The sequence below is a fragment of the Scyliorhinus canicula genome, chromosome 5 (assembly GCF_902713615.1).
Source record: "Scyliorhinus canicula chromosome 5, sScyCan1.1, whole genome shotgun sequence".
Taxonomy (NCBI): Eukaryota; Metazoa; Chordata; class Chondrichthyes; order Carcharhiniformes; family Scyliorhinidae; genus Scyliorhinus; species Scyliorhinus canicula.
The window spans coordinates 61,855,784-61,877,376 of NC_052150.1; the positions used below are offsets into that span (position 1 = coordinate 61,855,784).

The window sequence follows — 21,593 nt, forward strand, 5'->3', positions numbered from 1 at the left end:
TGATGCTTCTTGCATTGAAGTAGGCACACTTCAACCCATCTCCTTGCCTGCAAGTACTTTCCTTTGTCAGTGTTACCTTCCCCACTGCCTCACTACAAGCTTTCACGTTCTGAACATCGGCTACCTTAGTTGCTGGACGACAAATCTGTTTTAAATTAGTGCCAAATTAGTTTAAACCTTCCCAAAAAGAGTACTGGAAAACATCCCTCCCAGGATATTGGTGCCCCTCTGGTTCAGATGCAACCTATCCTGCTTGTACAGGTCCCACCTTCCCCAGAATGCGCTCCAATTATCCAAATACCTGAAGCCCTCCCTCCTACACCATTCCTGCAGCCACGTGTTCAACTGCACTCTCTCCCTATTCCTAGCCTCGCTATCACGTGGCACTGGCAACAAACCAGAGATGACAACTCTGTCTGCCCTGGCTCTGCCCTGGCTTTTAACTTCCAGCCTAACTCCCTAAACTAATTTATTACCTCCACACTCCTTTTCCTACCTACGTTGTTGGTACCAATGTGTACCATGACTTCTGGCTGCTCCCCCTCCCCCTTAAGAATCCTGAAGACATGATCCGAGATGTCATGGACCCTGGCACCATCCGAGAGTCTCGCTGTTCCCACAGAACTGCCTGTCTGTACCTCTAGCTATTGAGTCCCCTATAACTAGTGCTCTCCTAATCTCCCCCCTTCCCTTCTGAGTTCCAGAGCCGGACCTCAAGTTTCCTCACCATTCAAATTTATTGGGTAATACAAACCTTCCCAGGTCTCCCCACAGACGACTTCCGGTTTCCTGCTCTGAGAAGAAAAAAAGCTCCGAAAAAGTAGGTTAAAAATCAAAAACTCAGCTTACCTTCCAGCTCTCCCTTCAAAAATCGATTCTCTCTCTGCCCACTCTGCTGGAAGAACTCCAAGATCGGGCCACCATTTTGAAAGGGTGCCTCACACACTTGGGCATCCCCCCCCCCCCCCCCCCCCCCCACTCTCATCAAGTGTGGACACCCTGCTATGAGGTCCCTGGGGGACCCCTGTCTTCAGGTCCTCCAGCCCCCATAAAGCTCCCCCTTCCAGCACCTCCACCTGTCATCCTCCCCAAAGTCCCAGAGGCTCCCACTTACTTGCCCTGCACCCGCCACCCATCATACCCCCCATTGCTCAATGCGACCGGTAAACGCGATCAACATTTTCCCAGTTCCTACCAAGAAGCGAAAAGATCCTCTGAGAGCGGAGCGTGCCACTGGTACCAATATCAGGATACCACTAAAGAGTACTCTTAGGTTACTCCTTCAAAAATATAATCCTAAATACAAAAGTATTTTTTCACACCTTTGTGGGAGGAGTGATTGTGTGTGGTTGTATGTGGAGAAGAAAGAAACGGTCTAAGGAACAGATGTATCCTCAATAAGCATAAAGAAAAAGGGAAAGGGAAAGTTACATTTATATAGTGCCACTCAAAACCCTTGGACATCCCAAAGAGCTTTACTGCCAATGAAATACTTTCGAAGTGCAGTCATTTAATCAAAGGCACAAAATTATTTATTTTTCTGTCTTGCATATTGAATCTCTGCCATGTATTATGCTATTTGAATGGACAATGCAACATTAGAAGATGTCTGTTGGTGTTAAGATTTAACATAGGAGGAAAGCCCAACACAGTTATCATTGACATTCAACTGGGTAATTTCAGGCCAACAACACCACAAATACAGAGCAAAACACGTCTTGGGGTAGAATTTTAGAACCACCTGTTGGGGAACCCAAAATTTTCCTTGAATGGCCCTCCTGCCCATTCAAAATCTATCTGCAATTTTATACGGGGGGGGGGGGGGGGGGGGGGGGTAGGTGAGCCTCTTGTCTTTGTCCCAGTCGGGCTACTTCTCAGCTTAATTTTGAGACTGGGTGGAGGAGTTTAGGGGCAGTGGGTAAGCTCAGCATGTGACCCTGCTTGGGCCTCAAGCTTAAAAAGGGGCTGGCCTCAAGGGCTCCCTTTCCATCTTAAGTGACCTGCTCACTAAGTTCTACCGCCTGGGTACTCCCTCCCCACGCCCTCTCCCAAGTTCTTCAAGCCTCACCTCACCTCCACTTCTCACTACGGGTCTCCCCGCACTTACCTCGCCTGGACTCGATGGTCTAAAATCTGGGGACAGCTTGTAGTTCCAGTCTGCGTTGCTGCTGGTACCACAGGGATTACAGAGCTGCTGGTCAATCAGATTGGCCGGCTGCTCTTTGAGGCTGAACTTCTACCCTAGTATTAAATGACTGATCGTCTGCCACAAGCAGTGGGGATGGGTTCCCCTCCAACTTTTCAGGTGACAACCCTGCCATCTGGAAAATCCTGCCCTTGAAGTTTAGTTTGTCCTCGTGGTATTAGAGGGATCAGGACATGGGTAAAAAAGGTGCTCGGAATGTACAGTGGCTGAGATTTCAGTGCAGTACTGCGGGAATGCTGAATTATTAGAATTGCCAAGCATTGGATGAGGTATTAAACCAATTATCCTGTCTGCCTCTCCCTTAAGTTCAGACGTCAAGCATTTCCTTCAAACAGTTCTGCGTTAAAGATAATGGACTCCTCCAAGAGAGACTACCCAGCTAGCAGCCAAGCAAACCTTGACATAATTAGTTTCCGACCGAATTAAAGAATTCCAGCCAATTCTCTTATAAACAATGTTGTCAGTTTTCATACTGGTCACCCTCCTGACAATTAAAAGGATTCCCTTCAAACTACAGCAACCAATTTTTAAAATCACACTTACTATGGGCGAGATCTACCGGCCACGTTACACCTGAAAGGCAGCGAGCAGTAGATACCAGAAGATTCCTATTCCAGGATCTACCCTGCTTGCCGCGCCCAACGAGATCTTGCGAGACGTCGTACTGTGAATCCTTAGCAAATCTGCATATTAGAGTTAGGCAAAGAATTAAGAACAATACAGCCCAGGAACAGGCCCTTGGCCCTAATTTAATAATTCCAGTCAACTCTCATATAAACAATGTTGTTAGTTTTCAGCTAGTCTCACTCTAATATGCATTCCCACGATTCAGCCAAGGCATGGGATCTAACTCCCTCGCCTTGGAGATCTTGGGCATGCGCCTTTCAGTGCTGGTCCTCACAAATGGGGACCAGGCGGAACGCCATTAGTGGGGGTTTCCAAGGGAATTGTAGGCCCCCAGGTGCTTGCCTTCTGGGTAGGTTGGCACCCTGGAACTGCTGATGCCACCCAGGCACACTGGCACTGCTATCCTAGATCCCTGGCTGTGCTGCCTGTGTGCCAGCCTCGCATTGCCAAGGTGGCATTGTCAGGGTACCAGTGCCAAAGTGCCAGGCTGGCATTTTTCCCATGCTGCAGATCGGGCCTGGTGGTGCCCTGTGCTGGTGCGGGGTGGGCCGAGGGGAGTTAGGGCTTGGGGGTCGAGAGATCAGGACGTTTTTTAAAAATGGCGTGCCGATCTCCTTCTGAAAACAAGTCTGTGTAGCCTCGGCTGAGTGTTACTCCTGAGGCTCCCAATCTACCTGAATGGCTGTTCGATTGTGTGGAGCACTGGGACAATCGGATAATTGCGCCACGGGACTCTGTTTGCATTCAAGTAGATCGTGCCTATCTAATATTAAAAACTCCAGAAATGTTCCTTATTTGATGCAGCCTAAATGCTTTTTCAGAAATCATCTTTCCTCCTGCCAAAATTAAAAAGTAGATGTTTGATGCAGTAAGGTTGCTAACCCACAATGTGCCACATTTAAAATATCTTAAAAAATTATACTTCAGGTATTTATTTTGGTAGTGCACAACAATTTGCACTTCACAAGCAACTCTGATGTTAAAATTAGATGGGTAATTTGATATTTCTTTTTTTTAAAAGAGCAAAAGCTGTTGGAGCGACAAATAAGTTTAAAGAGCGAATTAGAGGGGTGGTGAAGGCTCTTTCTGACATTATTACAGTAATAAATATATTCTTTGTGTTTGAGCAACTTTAATACAATATTTCCATTGTTGTATTTGAGCTTGAAAAAAGTTTCCCCGAGTCTGCCAACTCTGTAACTGAAGTGCAGTAACTTATACATCTGCAGAAGGAGTATCTGAGGCTTCAATAGCCTGTTTTACATTATTAAATATAATTATATTCTACATGTCTAGAATTCCAGAATATAGCCCTGAAACCAAATACTGCACCCACTGATATTTCATGAAACTGTCAGAAAATATCTCAATGCAAAACTTTGCTTAGTTCTGATAAGATAATTAAAATCTGTTTATTTGTTTGCTTTTTGTATCTAATTATACTATTACAAATTGGAATTATAGGTGAACATTTGATTTGAGAAGTGTCAAACAGATGATCACCAATAACTCATTTTCTTCTAATTATTATTAATATAACATTAGTTGAAAAAAATGAAAATCGCTTATTGTCACGAGTAGGCTTCAATGAAGTTACTGTGAAAAGCCCCTAGTCGCCACATTCCGGCGCCTGTCCGGGGAGGCTGGTACGGGAATCGAACCGTGCTGCTGTCCTGCTTGAAAAGCCAGCGATTTAGCCGAGTGAGCTAAACCAGCCCCTGGAACCTGGAAGTTGGAAGCTTTGCTTGTAGGGGTTACATTCTCCGAATATCATAAAGACAAAGGAGTCTTATTTTATGCATTGCCTCACATAAATATATGCTCATATTGAGTCAAAATTTTCCATTATCATACACCAGTTTTGAATTGTAATTGATGCTATTAACTTTTAAAATTAATCATTCTGGGATATCCGTGTCACTAACAAGGCTATCATTTATTACCCATTCCTAGTTGCACATGAGAAGTTAAACTACCTTCTTGAACTGCTGCAGTCTATATGGCTATATGTCCAATTTGGATGGTTTGCCACTTGGAGGGAAACTTGGAAGTGAAGGTGTCTCCATGCTGCAATTGTACTTCTGAGTGCTGGAGATTGCAGATTTGGGAAGTGTTGTTGAAAAAGCATCAAGTTGCTGCAGTGTATCCTCTAGATAGTATACGTTACAACGATGGTGTGCCGGTGCTGGAGGGTGTAGTTATTTAAGGTAGTGAACAGACTGCCATTTTTTATCCTGGACAACGTTGATCTTCTTGAATATTGTTGCAGCTGAAATGGAAAGGCAAAAAACGCCCGACTTATTTTGTTGGTTGTGGAGAGGCATTGGGAGTCAGGAGATGAATCACTCACTGTAGAATACGCAGCCTAATCTGGTATTGGCATGGCTGTTCCAGTTGAGCTCTAGTCAATTGTTACCCCAGGATATTGATGGCAATATTGAAAGGGGAGGTGATTAGACTAACCTGTTGAAAATGTTTATTGACTGGCAGTGTACAGCATTAATGATTCTTGCCCAAACTGGATATTGTCCAGGTCTCGTTGCATGGTGGCATATGCTGCTTAATACCCGAGATAATGATGCTGAATACTACACCTGAGGTAATAGTGCTGAATATGACACAATCAGTAGCAACCATCCCATTTCTAACCCTATGAAGGAAAGGCCATTAATTAAGGAGGTGAAAATAACTGGACCCCAAGGAGCTCCTACAGTAATCTCCTGCTGCTAAGATGATTGGTTTGCAACAGGACGAACCATCTTCCTTTGTGCTAGATATTACTCCAGAGGTTCCTGCCAATCTCCACTGACTTCAGTTTTATCAGGACTCTTTGATGCTACACTTAGTCCAATGTTGAGGGTAGTCATCCTTATCTCACCCCTGAAATTTAGTTATTTGTCAGAAGCAGAGAAAAAAATATAAAGGAAAGAGAATGATGTATTCTCCACCACTCCCCGTCCCCTCCACCCAGCACGATTCACCATAGTACTGTCTGAAGTTAGAGAAGACAAGTTTCCATGGTGCATCCAAAAATAGTTCAAGAACCTCTGCCTAAATTAATGCAAATCACTTTGACGGTGTTCAGTCCACTTTACTAAAGTTGGTGGGGAATCACCTCAATTGTCACTGAGTCACACTGAATAGATTTATTGGTCCTCGCTTAATAGGGTTTTCTGGAGGAGGAGCAGCAGCACATTAAACATGAAGGAGAGGGTCTCTTGGCACCACTTGCTCGGAGTGGAGCAGGTGCAGTGTAGTTTCATTTGTATAGAGGACAGACTTGCTTTTGGATGATGCGAAGCTCCAGAATACAGAGCTTTCCAGAAGTTCTGTTGTTATGACCTCTTTCCACCCCCTCCAAAAATATTCCTTGTTTACATAGAATACATAGAAACCCTGCAGTGCAGGAGGGAGCAATTCGGCCCATTGATTCTGCACCGACCCTCTGAAAAAGCACTCCACCCAAGCCCATTCTCCCACCCTACCCCTATAAACCCTTAACCGAATCTACACATCCCTGGACACTAAGGGACAATTTAGTGTGGTCAATCCACCGAACCTGCACATCTTTGGGAGGAAACCCACGCAGACATGGGTAAAATGTGCAAACTTCAGAGTTACCCAGGCCAGAATTGAACCCGGGTCATTGGCGCTATGAGGCACCAATGCTAGTCCACTGTACCACCCTGATTATCCAGTGACCTTTGCCGGCAGCATTAGGGTAACAGTGTCTAAGCTTATGTGTACCAGAGGGTGGAATGTTTCAGTAGGAGGGAGGAGGGGAGGGGACGGGACAGGGAAAAACGGCGGAAAAAAGATATAAAATATAAATTGTCTCACTCTTTATATAATGTTTGTTTTGTTTACAGGTTTGAGTTTTTCATTATTTAGGTCAAGATTTGTATTTTGCTGGATACCTTTAGACTTGCTGCATTTTGCAAAACTACAAGTATATTCAAAAATGTTTCAATAAAAGTTAAAATAATAAACTTGGTTGCTACAAAGTTGGATACAATGATTATCATAGCCGCATTAAGCCAATATAAATACCCAAAATACAGACAAATCATTCCCTCACAATCTCAGTAATGTAATTCAGATCCAGTTAATGGGAACATTGTAATGTCGGTCATCTTCAGTTAGAAGGATAACTTCATACCATTCTCTATGGCAATCTGCTTGATAACAGGATTCAAATTCTTCAGTGCCATACTTATAGAGTCTGAAGGTTCTGATCTTCAAATGAAATGTGAATCCAAGGAGAAACATTTCAATCTAGAAGATGGAGAAATAAATAAACAAACACACACACAGAAGAGAAATAATAATTTCAACTTTTAGAGAGAAGATTTTATTTAAAGTATTATTGAAATGTTAGCCTACAACAATTATCCTTCATGCATTGTTTTTTCTCTCTCTACAAATAAATTACCCATCCCTTTTTCCTCACTACTACCAACCACCCAATATTTAGCCTTCCATTTCTCTCCAAAAGTCACAAGTTCCATTCTGCAGGACAATCACCATGGTGCATTATCTCAACTCCACCTTTATGCAGCCTTCGTATTGTCAATCATATTCTCCTTCTCTAAAGCTTCCTCTCTGATGCACTATCAATTGACCACAGAAGCGAAGTTGTAGTCCGAACTGAAGGCTTTAATAGACAAGATGTTTCCCCAGCAGCTCAGGTACAGAAAGGGAGCTGTGGGGAACACACGGGCTCTTATATCCCGCCTTACAGGGCGGAGCTACCTTACAGCTCTAGCCAATGGGTGACTAGTGTTACATACAATTGGGCCAATGAGCAGCGAGCCTTCTCCACCAATGGTGTCTCGGCATTGCTAGTTACCGTAATACCTCTAGTCACACTCTCCACTTGTACAAAATAAAAACAAACTACTGCAGATGCTGTAATCGGAAATCAAAGAGAAAATGCTGGAAAATCTCAGCAGGTCTGGCAGCATCTGTAGGGAGAGAAAATAGCCAATGTTTTGAGTCCAGGTGACCCTTTGTCAAAGTAACTTGTACAGCTTGGTGTGAAATCCCTTGTTGGATTCCATGCTCACCACAGTACATCTCCCGCCATAGCTTCTGTTCATGGCCCCTCACCATCTCAGGAATATCTCAAGGATCCAATCTTAGCCGCTTAGTCATGCTGATGTAATTTCCTTCCCTCCACACAATGTTGCTTCATTTCAAATAAAGAAATACAATTTGAAGTTTCACCCCTTTCCCTGTCTACCAGCTGGTCCTGTCACTCAGTGATGAACAAATGCAAATACTTTCTTTAACATACAAATTACAAGGCAGGAACTGTGATGCTGTAAATGGAACCAGACGTTGAATCAAAAGTGAGAAAATTATATACCAGCGTGGAACAAAGATGTGCTTATTTAGTTAATCTCTTGCAAATGATCTCCAGACATCTAATATTCTACACCAATACCTCATTTGTATTGCTGACTGCTGTAAATAATTTTATTTGATTATGAATCAAATTAGCAGATCACCATGATAAAAACATGTCTGACATGGCTGATATTATTTGCCTGAAATGTGATGTTGTACTGTCCGTAATTATAGTGTTAGGCATATCAGACTATGGAATGGTCAATTAACCCCCGAGGCTCACTATTCCATTTAATACATCACCCCAATTTGTATGGTTTATCTATTGGGAAAGCAGATTCACCTTCAGAATTACGCAATAAAGAAAATGTGTGTACACAAATAAAGAAAGTTTGTGGAGAGTCCTAACCACTACATACCTGTTCCAGTCCACCTGTGTCACCAACGTTGTTGAGATGGTTCATCATGAAACTTAAAGGATCAGGTGAAGAATCACGAGCAAAGAAAAAATCACAAAAGCTGGGAACGTCTTCTCCATTTCTCATGTTCTCATGAAGCTCAACCACATCGCACAGCATCAGAAATTTCATGGCTTCGAACATCTTGTATTCATTCTCCTGCTCACTGAACAAATTCAGACACATGTCTGTTCTTTTTGCATAGTCTTTAATCCCATAAATGTTGATCCACTGGAACAAAATGAAGAGGTTTTAATCAAAGTGCAACAAATTGATTTATATGGTGACCTATCAAACAGATCTAATTGACCAACTCTATTCCCTCCTCAGTTTATTAACATGCTGGAATTTTCCAGTCCCAACAGCAGCAGGTGGACAAAGCGGCAGGAGCTGAAGAATAGGTTACCCGCCAGCATGAAATGACGATGAGAATGTGCCCTCCAACCAGTCATGGCAGATCGCCTTTCTCGCCAGAGGCGGCAAGTTCTTTTGCATTCTGTTCATGGAACACAAGTGAAGGCCCGGCCAGAATTGCGCCACCGATCCAATTATCCACACTACCAACGGGATATCATATCGGTCAGGAACACGTCTGTACCAACGTGGCATAGACGTGTTGGGACTCAGCTACAAGGAGGCCTGGACAGCTTGGAAAAAGTGAAAGATAAAGGCCTCAGGCAACGGTGGGCCGGATGTCCAGTGGTGGCATGTCGGAGGAGGACAACCGTTAGGTAGCTCCTGCAAAGTTACTTGTTTTTTGGCCGCTTTTGCCTGGTTCTTGGGGTTATTCGGTGGACAATCTCTTCATATAAGATAGTAGAGGGGTCCTAGAGGAGAATTATGTCAAAACGGTCCACAACTAAGAGGTCAGCAGTTGAAAATTCTTCAACTGACTCGGAGGTTTCCGGTTGAGATGGCAGCGGCTGGTCAGGCAGCTGGGGTCGCCCGATCATAGCAGATATGTTAATGGTGGTACTGGCCATCGAGTTCAAAAAGCAATTTGAGAAGCATTTTGAGAGTTAGGGTGATGCTCAACACTGCGCGAGTCGATTGAGGAGGTGTTTGTGAGACGTTGGAGAGGACTTCGGAGGCTGTAAAGGAGCATGGCGAGGTGTTTAAATAGGCGGTGGCTGTTGCGGCACAGTGATAAAATCATCTTGCTGGAGGCTGTGATCTCAACGGTGGCGGAAAAGAACAACAATCTGAGAGCGAAGGTAGATAACTGGAGAATTGGTCAAGGAGACAAAACCTCAGGGTTGTTGAGGTGCCAGAGGCTGTGGAGGGCCTGAATCCAACTGCATACTTTTCGCAGATGTTTTGGAAGATGGTGGCAGAGGGGTTGCTGGTGTCCCCTCCAGAGTTGGATATGGCCCATCATACACTCCGGCAGAAGCCTCAGGCGAACGAGCCACCACTGCGAGGTGTTGGGGTGGTGCAGTGACCCAGATTCCGTATGGGGGCAGATAGAGGTGAGTCAAGTATCCTGCTGTGGACTGTGGATTTTGTGCCATGTGAATGTTGCACTGCAGGTTGCCCTCTAAAGGGGCGAGCCCATGCAAATAAAAATGGCTATGAGAGCAGGTCATTAGTGGTGCTAGCTGATATTGTCAGTGCTTAATCCTTCCCTTCATCACCCCCATCCTCTCCACCTGCAGATTAGATAAACCGCCGTGGGGCTATGAGGCATTACTGTGTCACATTAGTAGCCCTTTTATGCATGGGCTCCACTGAGGCCCCATGTCCCCTCTACCATTCAGTGAGGTGAATGTGACCAGTTGAGGATTCACTTACCATGGCAGCATGGATGGTAATTTATCAATTTCTAGAACTGCAGGGTGGTCCTCCAGTGGAAGCCATGGGCACTGACCACCCTGGCGATTTCCTCCCATGCAGGGCTGGTCACACAGCTCAACCTCTTCCTTCCATCTTCAGGGTGCAGGATGCCCCTCTTGGCCTCCTCTGCATTGAGAAGCGCATTGAGGGAAGCATCACTTATCCTGGGAGCCCCCTGGGATCGCCAGGCCATCTCCTTATATGGTGGGATCGTGACAGAGGTAGATGTCAGGGTGCTGTTTAAAGATGGCGCTTGGATATGAGGGCAGGGCACGTATCATTCAGCCCGCCCCCATGAAATAGGTCGGGAAACCCATAATTGCATAATTAATTAGTCCAGCATTACACGAGCCCCCATCGGCCTCTGCAGCGCGGAACACTCCCGGTTCCCGCCCCTGCCACGGGACTTTGGTCAGGAATGGAAAGCCCCAGCTCATGATACAGAAGTAAAATCCTACTGTTAGACAGTCAAGATGAACTAATTTGAGAAATATTAATAATAATAATCGAATAATAATCTTTATTAGTGTCACAAGTAGCACTGCAATGAAGATACTGTGAAAAGCCCCTAGTCGTCACATTCCAGCGCCTGTTCGGGTACACTGAGGGAGAATTCAGAATGTCCAATTCAACTAACAAGAACGTCTTTCGAGACTTGGTAACGAGGAATGAAAGCCTTCCCATTTCAAGTAAGCTGTTGCCCGCACAGGTGTACAGTACAGCTATTTCTATCCACCCTCACCAAAGAGGCTAATCCCTGACCTCAGATGCTACTTCTCAAATGTGACATCTGTTCCATTACCCACACCTCCTGTGGTCTTTCACAGCAACACTGCTCATTACTTCGGAATTCAGAAGATAATGATGCAGCAGTCGCTTCTGCCAAAGGTTGGACCAAAAGAACTCCAAAGAAAGATTATTTGAGATTGCGTCTGGTAATGCAATTTCCTACAAGGCGGTCAACATAAAGGAAGGAATGAAAATCCCAGATTCTCATCTGGCACAGAGGACGACTTTAGGTCAGGAAAGAAAATATAAATCTACTGCTAAAGAGGACCAGGACATTACAGAAAATAAAAGGTAAGAGTGCATCTAGCAGTCTTAATTGCTTACTTATAACTGATGAACAGGCGAGGTGCCTTGGGATGTTTTCCTATGTAAAAACTGCAACGTAAATGAAAGTTGTTGCTGAGTTCAGGACAGATTTATGCTCTGCAGAGTCCCTTAGCGCCAGCAAACATTAATTACCCTGTCCTGAATTTGAACCCAAATCCTAGAGGCAGGACGATCCACTGACACAATATTTCGCAATTGGTTTGGGAAATTATCCCACAGTACTTCTAAAAAAGATGTTGATCACTATTTTGCAAACATCACTGTATATGGAAATTGTGTCAAGGACCGCAGCCAATGCAACACCTCTGTTTAAGAAGTGCTGAAAGGGTACAGAGTAACCACAAAATCAGTCAGCCTAACATCAATAATAAAAACAGAAAATACTGGAAATATCAGCAACTTCAGGACACATGTGGCTTAGTAAATTGGCCAAACAGATGCAAGATAAAATGTGTTGTGAAGAAATATAATTTTAGTTGGACGAATGGAGAAATATACAATAAATGGTGAAGCTTTAAAAGGAATAGAAAAGCAGAGTTCGTTTAGGATATAATTAAACAGATCCTAAAGTTAATAAAAAGTAAACAGCAGTCAGCTAGGGTTTAATGGAACATTACTGAAGGAAAAGGAAGCTAGTAAGACACAGATAAGACATTGAAAAACCAGTGTTAGAGGCAAATTAAGAAAAGGAGACAAAGTCAAACATCTAACAGGAAGTGATAAAGAGCTTAAATTGAATATGAATTTATTTACATACTAAAAGGAGACTATGGGATAGCACAGTGGCTAGCACTGCTTCCTCACAGCGCCAGGGATCCAGGTTCAATTCCAGCCTCGGGTGACTGTGTGGAGTTTGCACATTCTCCCCGTGTCTGCGTGGGTTTCCACCGGGTGCTCCAGTTTCCTCCCATAGTCCAAAGATGTGCAGGTTAGATGGATTGGCCATTCTGAATTGCTCCTCAGTGTTCAAAAGATGTGTAGGTTAGGTTAGGTTAAGGAGTGATTGGGATAGGGCGGGGGAGTGAGCTTGAGTGGAGTGCTCTTTCAGAGGGTCGGTGCAGATACGATAGGCCGAATTCGGTCCTCAATGTTACAGCTCGTTTTTTGAAGCGGTGACAAAAATTCTGGGGCTGGTTTAGCACAGGGCTAAATAGCTGGCTTTTAAAGCAGACCAGCAGTGTAGGTTCAATTCCCGTACCAGTCTCCCTGAACAGGCGCCAGAACATGGCGACTAAGGGCTTTTCACAATAACTTCATTTGAAGCCTACTTGTGACAATAAGCGACTTTCATTTCATTTCAATTCTCCGGAGAGAGAGAAAGTGGATCTTCAGACTTATTTCCATGCATGACCTATTCTAAACTTGGTGATCTTCTGGTGAAATAATGAGAACTACACTACTGGAACTGTCAGGTTGCTTCAACTCATTTTACAGTTTGCACAAAATGAATTCTAAACATATGCATTAACTAATCATTTATCTCATTGCTGTTAGTCTAGCTTTGTTGGCTGCCAGATTTGCCTACAAAACATCAGTGACTACACTTCAAAATTAATTGAATTCCTAAATGCAGTTAATAGGGTGCCACATCAAAGGTTATTGCGCAAAATAAAAGCACATGGTGTAGGGGGTTACATGGCATGGATTGAAGATTGGCGAACTAACAGGATACAGAGTTAGCATAAATGGGTTTTTTTCTGGTTGGCAGGATATGACAATTGTGTGCCACAGGGATCAGTGCTAAGGCCTTAACTTTTTACAAATTATATAAATGACTTGGATGAAGGAACTGAAGGTACGTTTGCTAAATTTGCTGATGACACAAAGATAGATAGGGAAGCAAGCAAGTTCTGAAGAGGATGTAAAGTGGCGACAAAAGGACATAGATAGGTTAAGTGAATGGACAAAAATCTAGCAAATGAGAGTATAATGTGCACATATGTGAAATTGTCCATTTTGGCAGGAAGAATAAAAAGTAAGTTTATTATCTAAATAATGAGAGATTGCAGAGTTCTGAGGTGCAGAGGGATCTGGGTGTCCTAGTGCATCAATCACAAAAATTGTGAGGAGAATCAATTACAAAAGTAGAGGTTATGCTCCAGCTGTACAGGGCATTGGTGATGCCACATCTGGAGTATTTTTTTGCATAGAATTTACAGTGCAGAAGGAGGTAATTCGGCCCATCGAGTCTGCACCGGCTCTTGGAAAGAGCACCCGACAAAAGGTCAACACCTCCACCCTATCCCCATAACCCAGTAGCCCCACCCAACACTAAGGGCAATTTTGGACATTAAGGGCAATTTAGTATGGCCAATCCACCTAACCTGCACATCTTTGGACTGTGGGAGGAAACCGGAGCACCCGGAGGAAACCCACGCACACACGGGAGGATGTGCAGACTCCGCACAGACAAGCAATTGTGCTATCCACAATGCTACCGTGCTGCCCCTGCACAGTATGAAGGAAATATGTAAGTGCGTTAGAAGCAGTTCAGAAAAGGTTTACTAGACTAATACCAGAATTGGGTGGGTCGTCTTCTGAGCATAAGTTGTGGAGGTTCGTGTTGTATTCACTAGAATTCAGGAGAGTAAGAGGAGAATTGATCAAAGCCTTTAAGATCCTGAGGGGTATTGACAGGATAGATGTGGATAGCATGTTTACTCTTGTAAGAGAATCTAGAACGGTAGCACAGTGGTTAGCACTGTTGCTTCACAGCGTCACGGTCCCAGATTCGATTCCTGGCTTGGGTCACTGCCTGTGCTGAGTCTGCACGTTCTCCCTGTGTCTGCGTGGGTTTCCGCCGGGTGCTCCGGTTTCCTACCACAAGTCCCGAAAGATGTGCTTGTTAGGTGAATTTGACATTCTGAATTCTCCCTCAGTGTACCCGAACAGACACCCGAGTGTGTCGACTAGAGGATTTTCACAGTAACTTCATTACTGTGTTATTGTAAGCCTACTTGTGACAATAATAAAGATTATTAGATTACTATTATTATTATTATTAAAACTAGGGGTCACTGTTTAAAAATAAGGGGTTACTCATTTCAGATGAAGATGAGGAGAATTATTTTTTCCTTCAAATGTCGTGAGTCTCTGGAACTCACTTCTCCAAAAGACAGTGGAAGCAGAGTCTTTAAATACTTTCAACGCAGATCTAGATGGATTCTTGATTAACAAGGGGCTGAAAGGTTATCAGGGGTAGGCAGGAATTTGGGATTGAAGTTGCAAGCAGAGCATCCATGATTTTATTGGAGAGGTTCGAGGGGCCGAGTGGCCTACTCCTGCTCCTAATTCATATGTTCATATAACTGATTTGTTGAAAAGCATTTTGAAGATGAAATGCACTGTATAATTGCAATTCCTTCCTTTCTTTCATTACTCTCTAGGCAATCTTTATTTGCACACAAACACTTTACCTGCTCTTTAAACAATTCCAGGTATTTGCGTAATTTTCCAAATACATTATTCCCTGTATATTTCTCAGGACCAAAACTGTACTGCTGTAACCAGTTGCAGCCTTGTGTAAATATTTTTTCAGGAATCTAGAAATGCAGTTAAACAAAAAAAAATCAACAAAAATTCTCTTTTCTTACATTTCAACTATCAAATAAATATTTTAAGACAGTTTAGGAGTAATGATTAAAATGTCAGTTTTCAAAATAGTTATACAGAAAATTTGTCGGCTGTACTTGTATTACAGACAGGACATAATCGATCATACCTCATAAATGTTTATAATATTTGTTACATACCAGCCAGGATCAAAAATACATGTGGTGCTTGACCTCTAGGGCGGAATTCTCCGACCCCCTGCAGGGTTGGGGTATCGCCCGGGGCCGGCGTAAATCCCACCCCCGCCGTGGCCAGAATTCTCTGCCACCCGGGAATCGGCAGGAGCGGGAATCACACCCCGCCGATCGGCGTGCCCCCCCCGCGGCAATCCTCCGGCCCGTGATGGGCCGAAGTCCCGCCGCTGTCAGGCCTCTCCCGCCGACGTGGTTTAAACCACCTCTGGTGCCGGCGCTTTTGGCGGCGCGAGCGGGCCCCCGGGGGGGGGGGAGAGCAGGGCGATCGGACCCCGGGGGTTGCCTCCACGGTTGCCTGGCCCGTGATCGGGGCCCACCGATCGGCGGGCAGGCCTGTGCCATGGGGGCACTCTTTTTCTTCCGCCGCTGTCACTGCCTCCACCATGGCGGAGGCGGAAGAGACCGCCCCTACGGCACATGCGCCGATGATGACGTCGGCTGATGCACCGGCACATGCGCGGACCGGTGAAGGCCTTTCGGTCAGCCCCGATGCCGGGCGGCGTAACGCCAAAGGCCGTTGGCGCCGGTTTTGGCGCCATCGGCGTAGCGGGAACCACTCCAGCGCGGGTCTAGCCCCTAAAGGTGCGGAGAATTCCGCACCTTTGGGGAGTCCCGACGCCAGAGAGGTTGGCGCCACTCCGCTAAGCCGGGACCCCCCCACCCCGCCAGGTAGGGGAGAATCCCGGCCTATGTCTAAAAGCCCTCAGGTTCATATCCCATTTTGTGCGAGTTGATATTAATGCTACTGCAGCACCACAGATTCCAAGTTCTTAATACATCGCAGATTTTATATAACTATGTTTAAAAACACCTTTACCTTATTTAATGCAGCTGACTCCCAACACGTATCTCAGATCACCAAAGGCAATCAGGTGGAAACAAACTTCAGTTCCTCACAACCAATAGGCAGAATCACTTTATTCGGGCGAGATCTACCGGCTGTTCACGCTGACGGGATCGTCTGGTCCCACCAGCAATGCACCCTCACAGGGTTTCTCGGCAGCGGGGGGGGGGGGGGGGGGGGGGGGGGGTGGGTGTGAATTTAATGGGTACTCTCATTACCAGCAGCAGGACCAGAAGATCCCATCACCGGCCAATGGCGGGCCGCCCCCCTGCCACCGAGAAACATGGCGCAGGGAGGCCTGAGAATCTGGCCTTTGTGTCAGAGCCTTGGGAAAGATGCTGAACCAGTTCAGTGCACCAACATACTTGCATCACAATACAAAGCACATTTATCAATTAAGCATTTTGATTCTTCCTAATCAACTGCATCATGGCTAACATTCCCTCTTCCCCCCCCCCCCCCCCCCCCCCCCCCTCGCCCGGGTCACTATCCATTTAGAGCTTGCACATTCTCCCTGTGTCTGCGTAGGTCTCACACCCCCACAACCCAAAGATGAGCAGGGTAGGTAGATTGGTCATGTTAAATTGCCCCTTAATTGGGAAAAAACAAATTGGGTACTTAAAAAATGTTTTTAAATTAAAAATAAGGCTGCTCAAGACATTTTATTTCTCTTGTTCAAGTTGATTCATGACCTGCCATGTGTTTCTAACATTTTGTGTGTTTAAAGTGACACATAGCTATATATAGTGCACCATATTCCACTATTACCACTGTGATTTTCTAATCCGTGGTGGCAGCCATTGATATTTCCTATTTACTTAGAGTGCTCTGAGCTTTTAGGTCCAATATTGCTAAGAAGAGGTGACTTCAACAGTGACAGATGGAAAAGAGGAAGTAAAAGGTCGAATATAAATTGATATTTGAGATAGCACAGATTTACCTCTGCACAACACTACATTACATTCTTCCACAGTACAAATGTGGTGTATTCCAAATAAAAACATTAAACAAGAAACCGGTTTAGCATCATTTAGGATGCCCAAAGGCTGCATGAAAAGTAACATTCTTTTTTGCATTCGTACAAAATGACAAAAAAATATGCATTTGACAACCCTTCAATGCTTCAACAGATTGACTGCAACAGTTGTGCACTGGCCTGCATATAGTTTACAAACATCAATTTACCTTGCTTACATCCTGTTCTCTCAACCATGATGGAAGAGGTATACCCTGGCAGAGAATCTGAAATAAAACTGCCCTCAATGCACAGTAGTTATCTCCTCTGATTATTCGCATGTTTTTAATACCATGCGCCAAATAAATATCTTCGTAAGCCTAGAACACAAACAGATTCATGCAATGAACAGTTTGCAAATCAACAGCAAACAGTTTAATTTTTAATCAGGTTTAATGCTTGTAATTTTATATTGAGTGATAAGATACTCCACATTAAGATCAAAATGTCATATTCTGGATTTGACCGGGTCAAATCAATATATAGTATTCATCATATTAAGGGATTTGAAGATCTATATCGATAATGTTACACTTACAAATGAATAAGACTTTCCTGTATACAAGACTTTCTTATATTCTAATCACATAAGCTACAAACTGGAGTGTCACTTTATAATAATAATAAATCACTGCTCACATAGATCACATCCAATATTCAGGTCAGATGTAACACCACAATCCACAGCATAATCCTTCCTGATAATTTGCATCTCTACATTTTACATAGTTGTTAGTTACACTCACTAAGAGAATCATTAAGGAATGCTCTTAATGTTAGAAAGCAATTTGTTTTATTAACAGCTCATTGTGACTTAAAGGGAGAGATTTGTTTGTGTAGCATCTCTCGAGGCACATCACAGGCTGATACCTGTGTGATGTGCGAGGGTTTCTTCAAAGATACCATCAAGGAACAGCGCACAGACAGCAACCCATTGTGCTCTCTGCCCTAGTGAACTGATGCAATTCTGCAGAGTGGAAATTATGTGAGCAAACTTTTCTCCCTATAATTTTAGGATGGGTGTGAAGACAAAACATTTTTTTTAACCAGTTCGGTTTGTTATGTGGAACACTTAGTGCAGGGACTATGAAAGAAAGATGCAATCTTACGTCTGCATGTTGTAGCCACCTGGGGTGGCCACTGCCCAACACAAAATGGAAGATTACAAGAAATGCAGGGAAAATGGACATGTTGCAAAAGCAAGCAGCTTGCAAAAGCGCTTGTGTATTCTGACTGCTGCAGAAACCAGTTCTGACTGCTGCAGAAACCAGACAGCACTGTGAAAGGAAACAAGTTAGCATACTAATGAGGCGATACCGGGTGATTCCCAGGTACAATGGAAACAAGTTAACGCACAGCGATTCATTGAATGGAAGGCCAGACTTCTCGCCGCCAAGAGAAGTCCAAAACAATAAGTCCCAAGAACCGCCCAGTGATCGAGGGATTGCCCCGTTATTGGGGAATTCAAATCAATCGATTGGGAAGAGACCCAATCGATTGAGAGTGTATAGAGGGTCTGCCCAGGTGGGCGCGAGACCCTGAGAGAGGTATAAGACAGAGACCCCGACCCCAGCTCTCTCTCTCTGCCAGCCTCTCCTTGACCAGCCAGCCCTCCCAGCAGAACACCATTGCAGCAGAAGAACCTTGAGGAGAGGCCTGGACAGCAGCCGCCATCACGTAAGTGTCATACAACGCACGCTACGAGAGTAGACACTCCTGACCCCCTTTAGTCCATAACTACTGAAAGCCTGCGGACCCAGGACAAAGCTAGAGGCCGTTGTTCCATGATCCAGCAGTCCCCTTATCCAGATAGGTATTTGGCCTATTATTGGTAGGATTAGCCTGGTCTTATAGTTTTATATGCATGATTAGTAGATAACTGTATTATAATAAACGTATCTTATTTGAACTTACTAACTGGTGTGTGGAGTTATTGATTTGAACTTGAACTTGAAACTTGTGTCGGTATCTTAACAATACCTGGCGACTCCACAGCTAAGGAACGAAACAGAGCCAAATTGAGTGTAAAGCACACTCACCCAGAACGAGCAACATTTAATGGCGACTCTGGTGGGACTCGACTAGAAGTGCCCCCCCCCCCCCCCCCCCCCCCCCCCCACTCCGAGAGAACCCAGAAATTTGAATCTGAAATCCAATTGGGAAAAGGAAAAACCACAAGTGTTCAAGTATTTCAAATCAATCCTCATAATTCGGAAGTGTGTTTTTGCGTGCGTAACTAACAGGGTTGTAAGGTAAAACCGAGAGACTTCTGTTGCGACAAACTGTCGGGAGTTTATAATTCGGAACATAGCGAAAGCCGTACCCGTATTTTATAGCATTGCCTTATTATCCCTCGTTCCAAATTTAAGAGAGCATAGGAGAAAAAGAAATGGCCATGCAGGCAATGGAACGCCTCATGAACCCAGAGCAGTTCGTGGTCACAACGACCAACAGCGGCAGAGTAGGTCAGTTTCCCGTTTGGGAGCTGGAACTCAGGAAGTACCTCAAAGGGAAAGGATGGCCCCTTTGGAGTGAGTTTTGTTTGAATGAGGAGACAGGTCCCGGGAGCATAGGGCATACTTGGTGGGAGAACCTTTCTGAAATTCACAAGAAAGGTTTAGGTAAAGCACGTAAGCCGATGGCAATTGTGTCCTGCTTGGCACAATTGCGAGGCACAGAGGAGGTCGTCAGGACGCTCCGAGCAGATTTAGAGGAGAAAAACAGAACGAGCAACAATGTCTTTCATATCAACATTTTAAACTATAAATTGCTTTGCCCATACCTATAATGGAAAACATTTAGGTAAACTTGTCATGCTGTAATTACATCCTTTAGCCAGTAGTGTTAATGCAGAACAGCACCTCTGTTGCACAAGGGTGTAATTGCAACACAACAGAGGTAGTTTATAGTATTCGTTCAACAGTCAAAAATTGAAAATCCAGCAAGTCCTGAATATTATTCTCAAGCCAGTCTTAGGCGGCGGGGATGGGAAGATCAGAGGCCTGGGTGATGGGGCTTTAGGAGAAGTTTAAATAAAACAGTGGGTTGATGGTAATAAAAATAGAAAATGCTGGATAAACCCAGCAGATCTGGCAGCAGCTGTGGAGAGAAACAGAGTTAACATTTCAGATGTAATCTAAACAATCCTGTCCTGATGGTTGGGGGGGAAAAAAACAGACCCCTGATGGTGGGGATGGAAAGAGGATATTTTGGGCCTGCTAGCAGAGGGAGGTGTGACATTATACAAATGTACAGCGTGTGAAGAGTTAATGTTATGTTAAGCCTAGCCACTAGAGGGAGCTATGGGACATTACAATAAATTGCACTGGCTCTTAAGCTAAAGGGAGGAGATTAGGCTGGAGCTGAAGAAGATAAGATTCACAGGCCCAAATGCTCCGCCACCCGGGAATCGGCGGGGGCGGGAATCACGCCGCGCCGGTTGGCGGGCCCCCCCGCGGCGATTCTCTGGCCCACGATGGGCCGAAGTCCCGCCGCTGACAGGCCGTTCCTGCCGGCGGGAATCAAAGCACGTCTTGCGCCGGCGGGATTGGCGGCGCGGGAGGGCGCCGGGGTCCTGGTGGGAGCGCGGGGTGATCTGGCCCCTGGGGGTACCCCCACGGTGGCCTGGCCCGCGATCGGGGCCCACCGATCAGCGGGCGGGCCTGTACCATGGGGGGCACTTTTTCTTCTGCCCCACCATGGCCTTCACCATGGCGGGGGCAGAAGAGAACCTCCTCCTCTGCGCATGCACCGGTATGACGTCAGCAGCCGCTGACGCACCGGCGCATGCGTGGACTTCCGCCGGCCGGCGAAGGCCTTTCGGCCTTGCCTGGTGGGGCGCCAAAGGCCGTTCACACCGGCCGGTGGAGCAGGAGCCACTCCGGCGCGGGCCTAGCCCCTAAAGGTGCGGAGAAATTCCGCACCTTTGGGGAAGCCCGACGCCGGAGTGGTTCACGCCACCCCCTACCGCCGGACCCCCCGCCCCGCCGGTAGGGGAGAATCCCGGGCATAGTCTTTGCAGAGTTAGTTAAGATATAATAGTTATAATTAGTAAATAGAGATAGTGTTAGTGAGTGTAGTTTAATTCTCACATGTATAAGTGTCAAAATCAAATTTAGTAGTGGTGATAAAATTTGTTTTGTTTTTCAAAAGAGCTTTGTGTATCTTTGTAATCACTACGCCTTCCATTCTGGAAACCCATCACAAAGGTCACCACATGGTACCAAGAGTGTATTCCAGAAAAGCAAGCAGTAAGAAAGAAAGAAAATAAATCAGCACATCGTTACACATCTCAAAATCTGCAAAGAACAAAGAAAAACAAAGACCAACATGGATGCTG

General features: G+C 45.0%; 1 protein-coding gene across 1 annotated transcript in view; it reads right to left on the bottom strand.

Moving 5' to 3' along the window:
• Positions 1 to 6,658: 6,658 nt before the first annotated feature.
• The window catches only part of LOC119966019 (inactive ubiquitin thioesterase OTULINL-like), a 108,684-nt gene continuing 93,749 nt past the window's right edge, over positions 6,659 to 21,593 (bottom strand). The window contains exons 5-8 of the mRNA XM_038797161.1: positions 17,425 to 17,574; positions 15,006 to 15,131; positions 8,602 to 8,871; positions 6,659 to 7,108 (exon numbers count right to left, since the gene is read on the bottom strand). Coding sequence (XP_038653089.1) covers positions 6,929 to 7,108; positions 8,602 to 8,871; positions 15,006 to 15,131; positions 17,425 to 17,574 — 726 coding nt within the window. The 3' untranslated portion in view covers positions 6,659 to 6,928. The remainder of the gene's footprint in view (positions 7,109 to 8,601; positions 8,872 to 15,005; positions 15,132 to 17,424; positions 17,575 to 21,593) is intronic.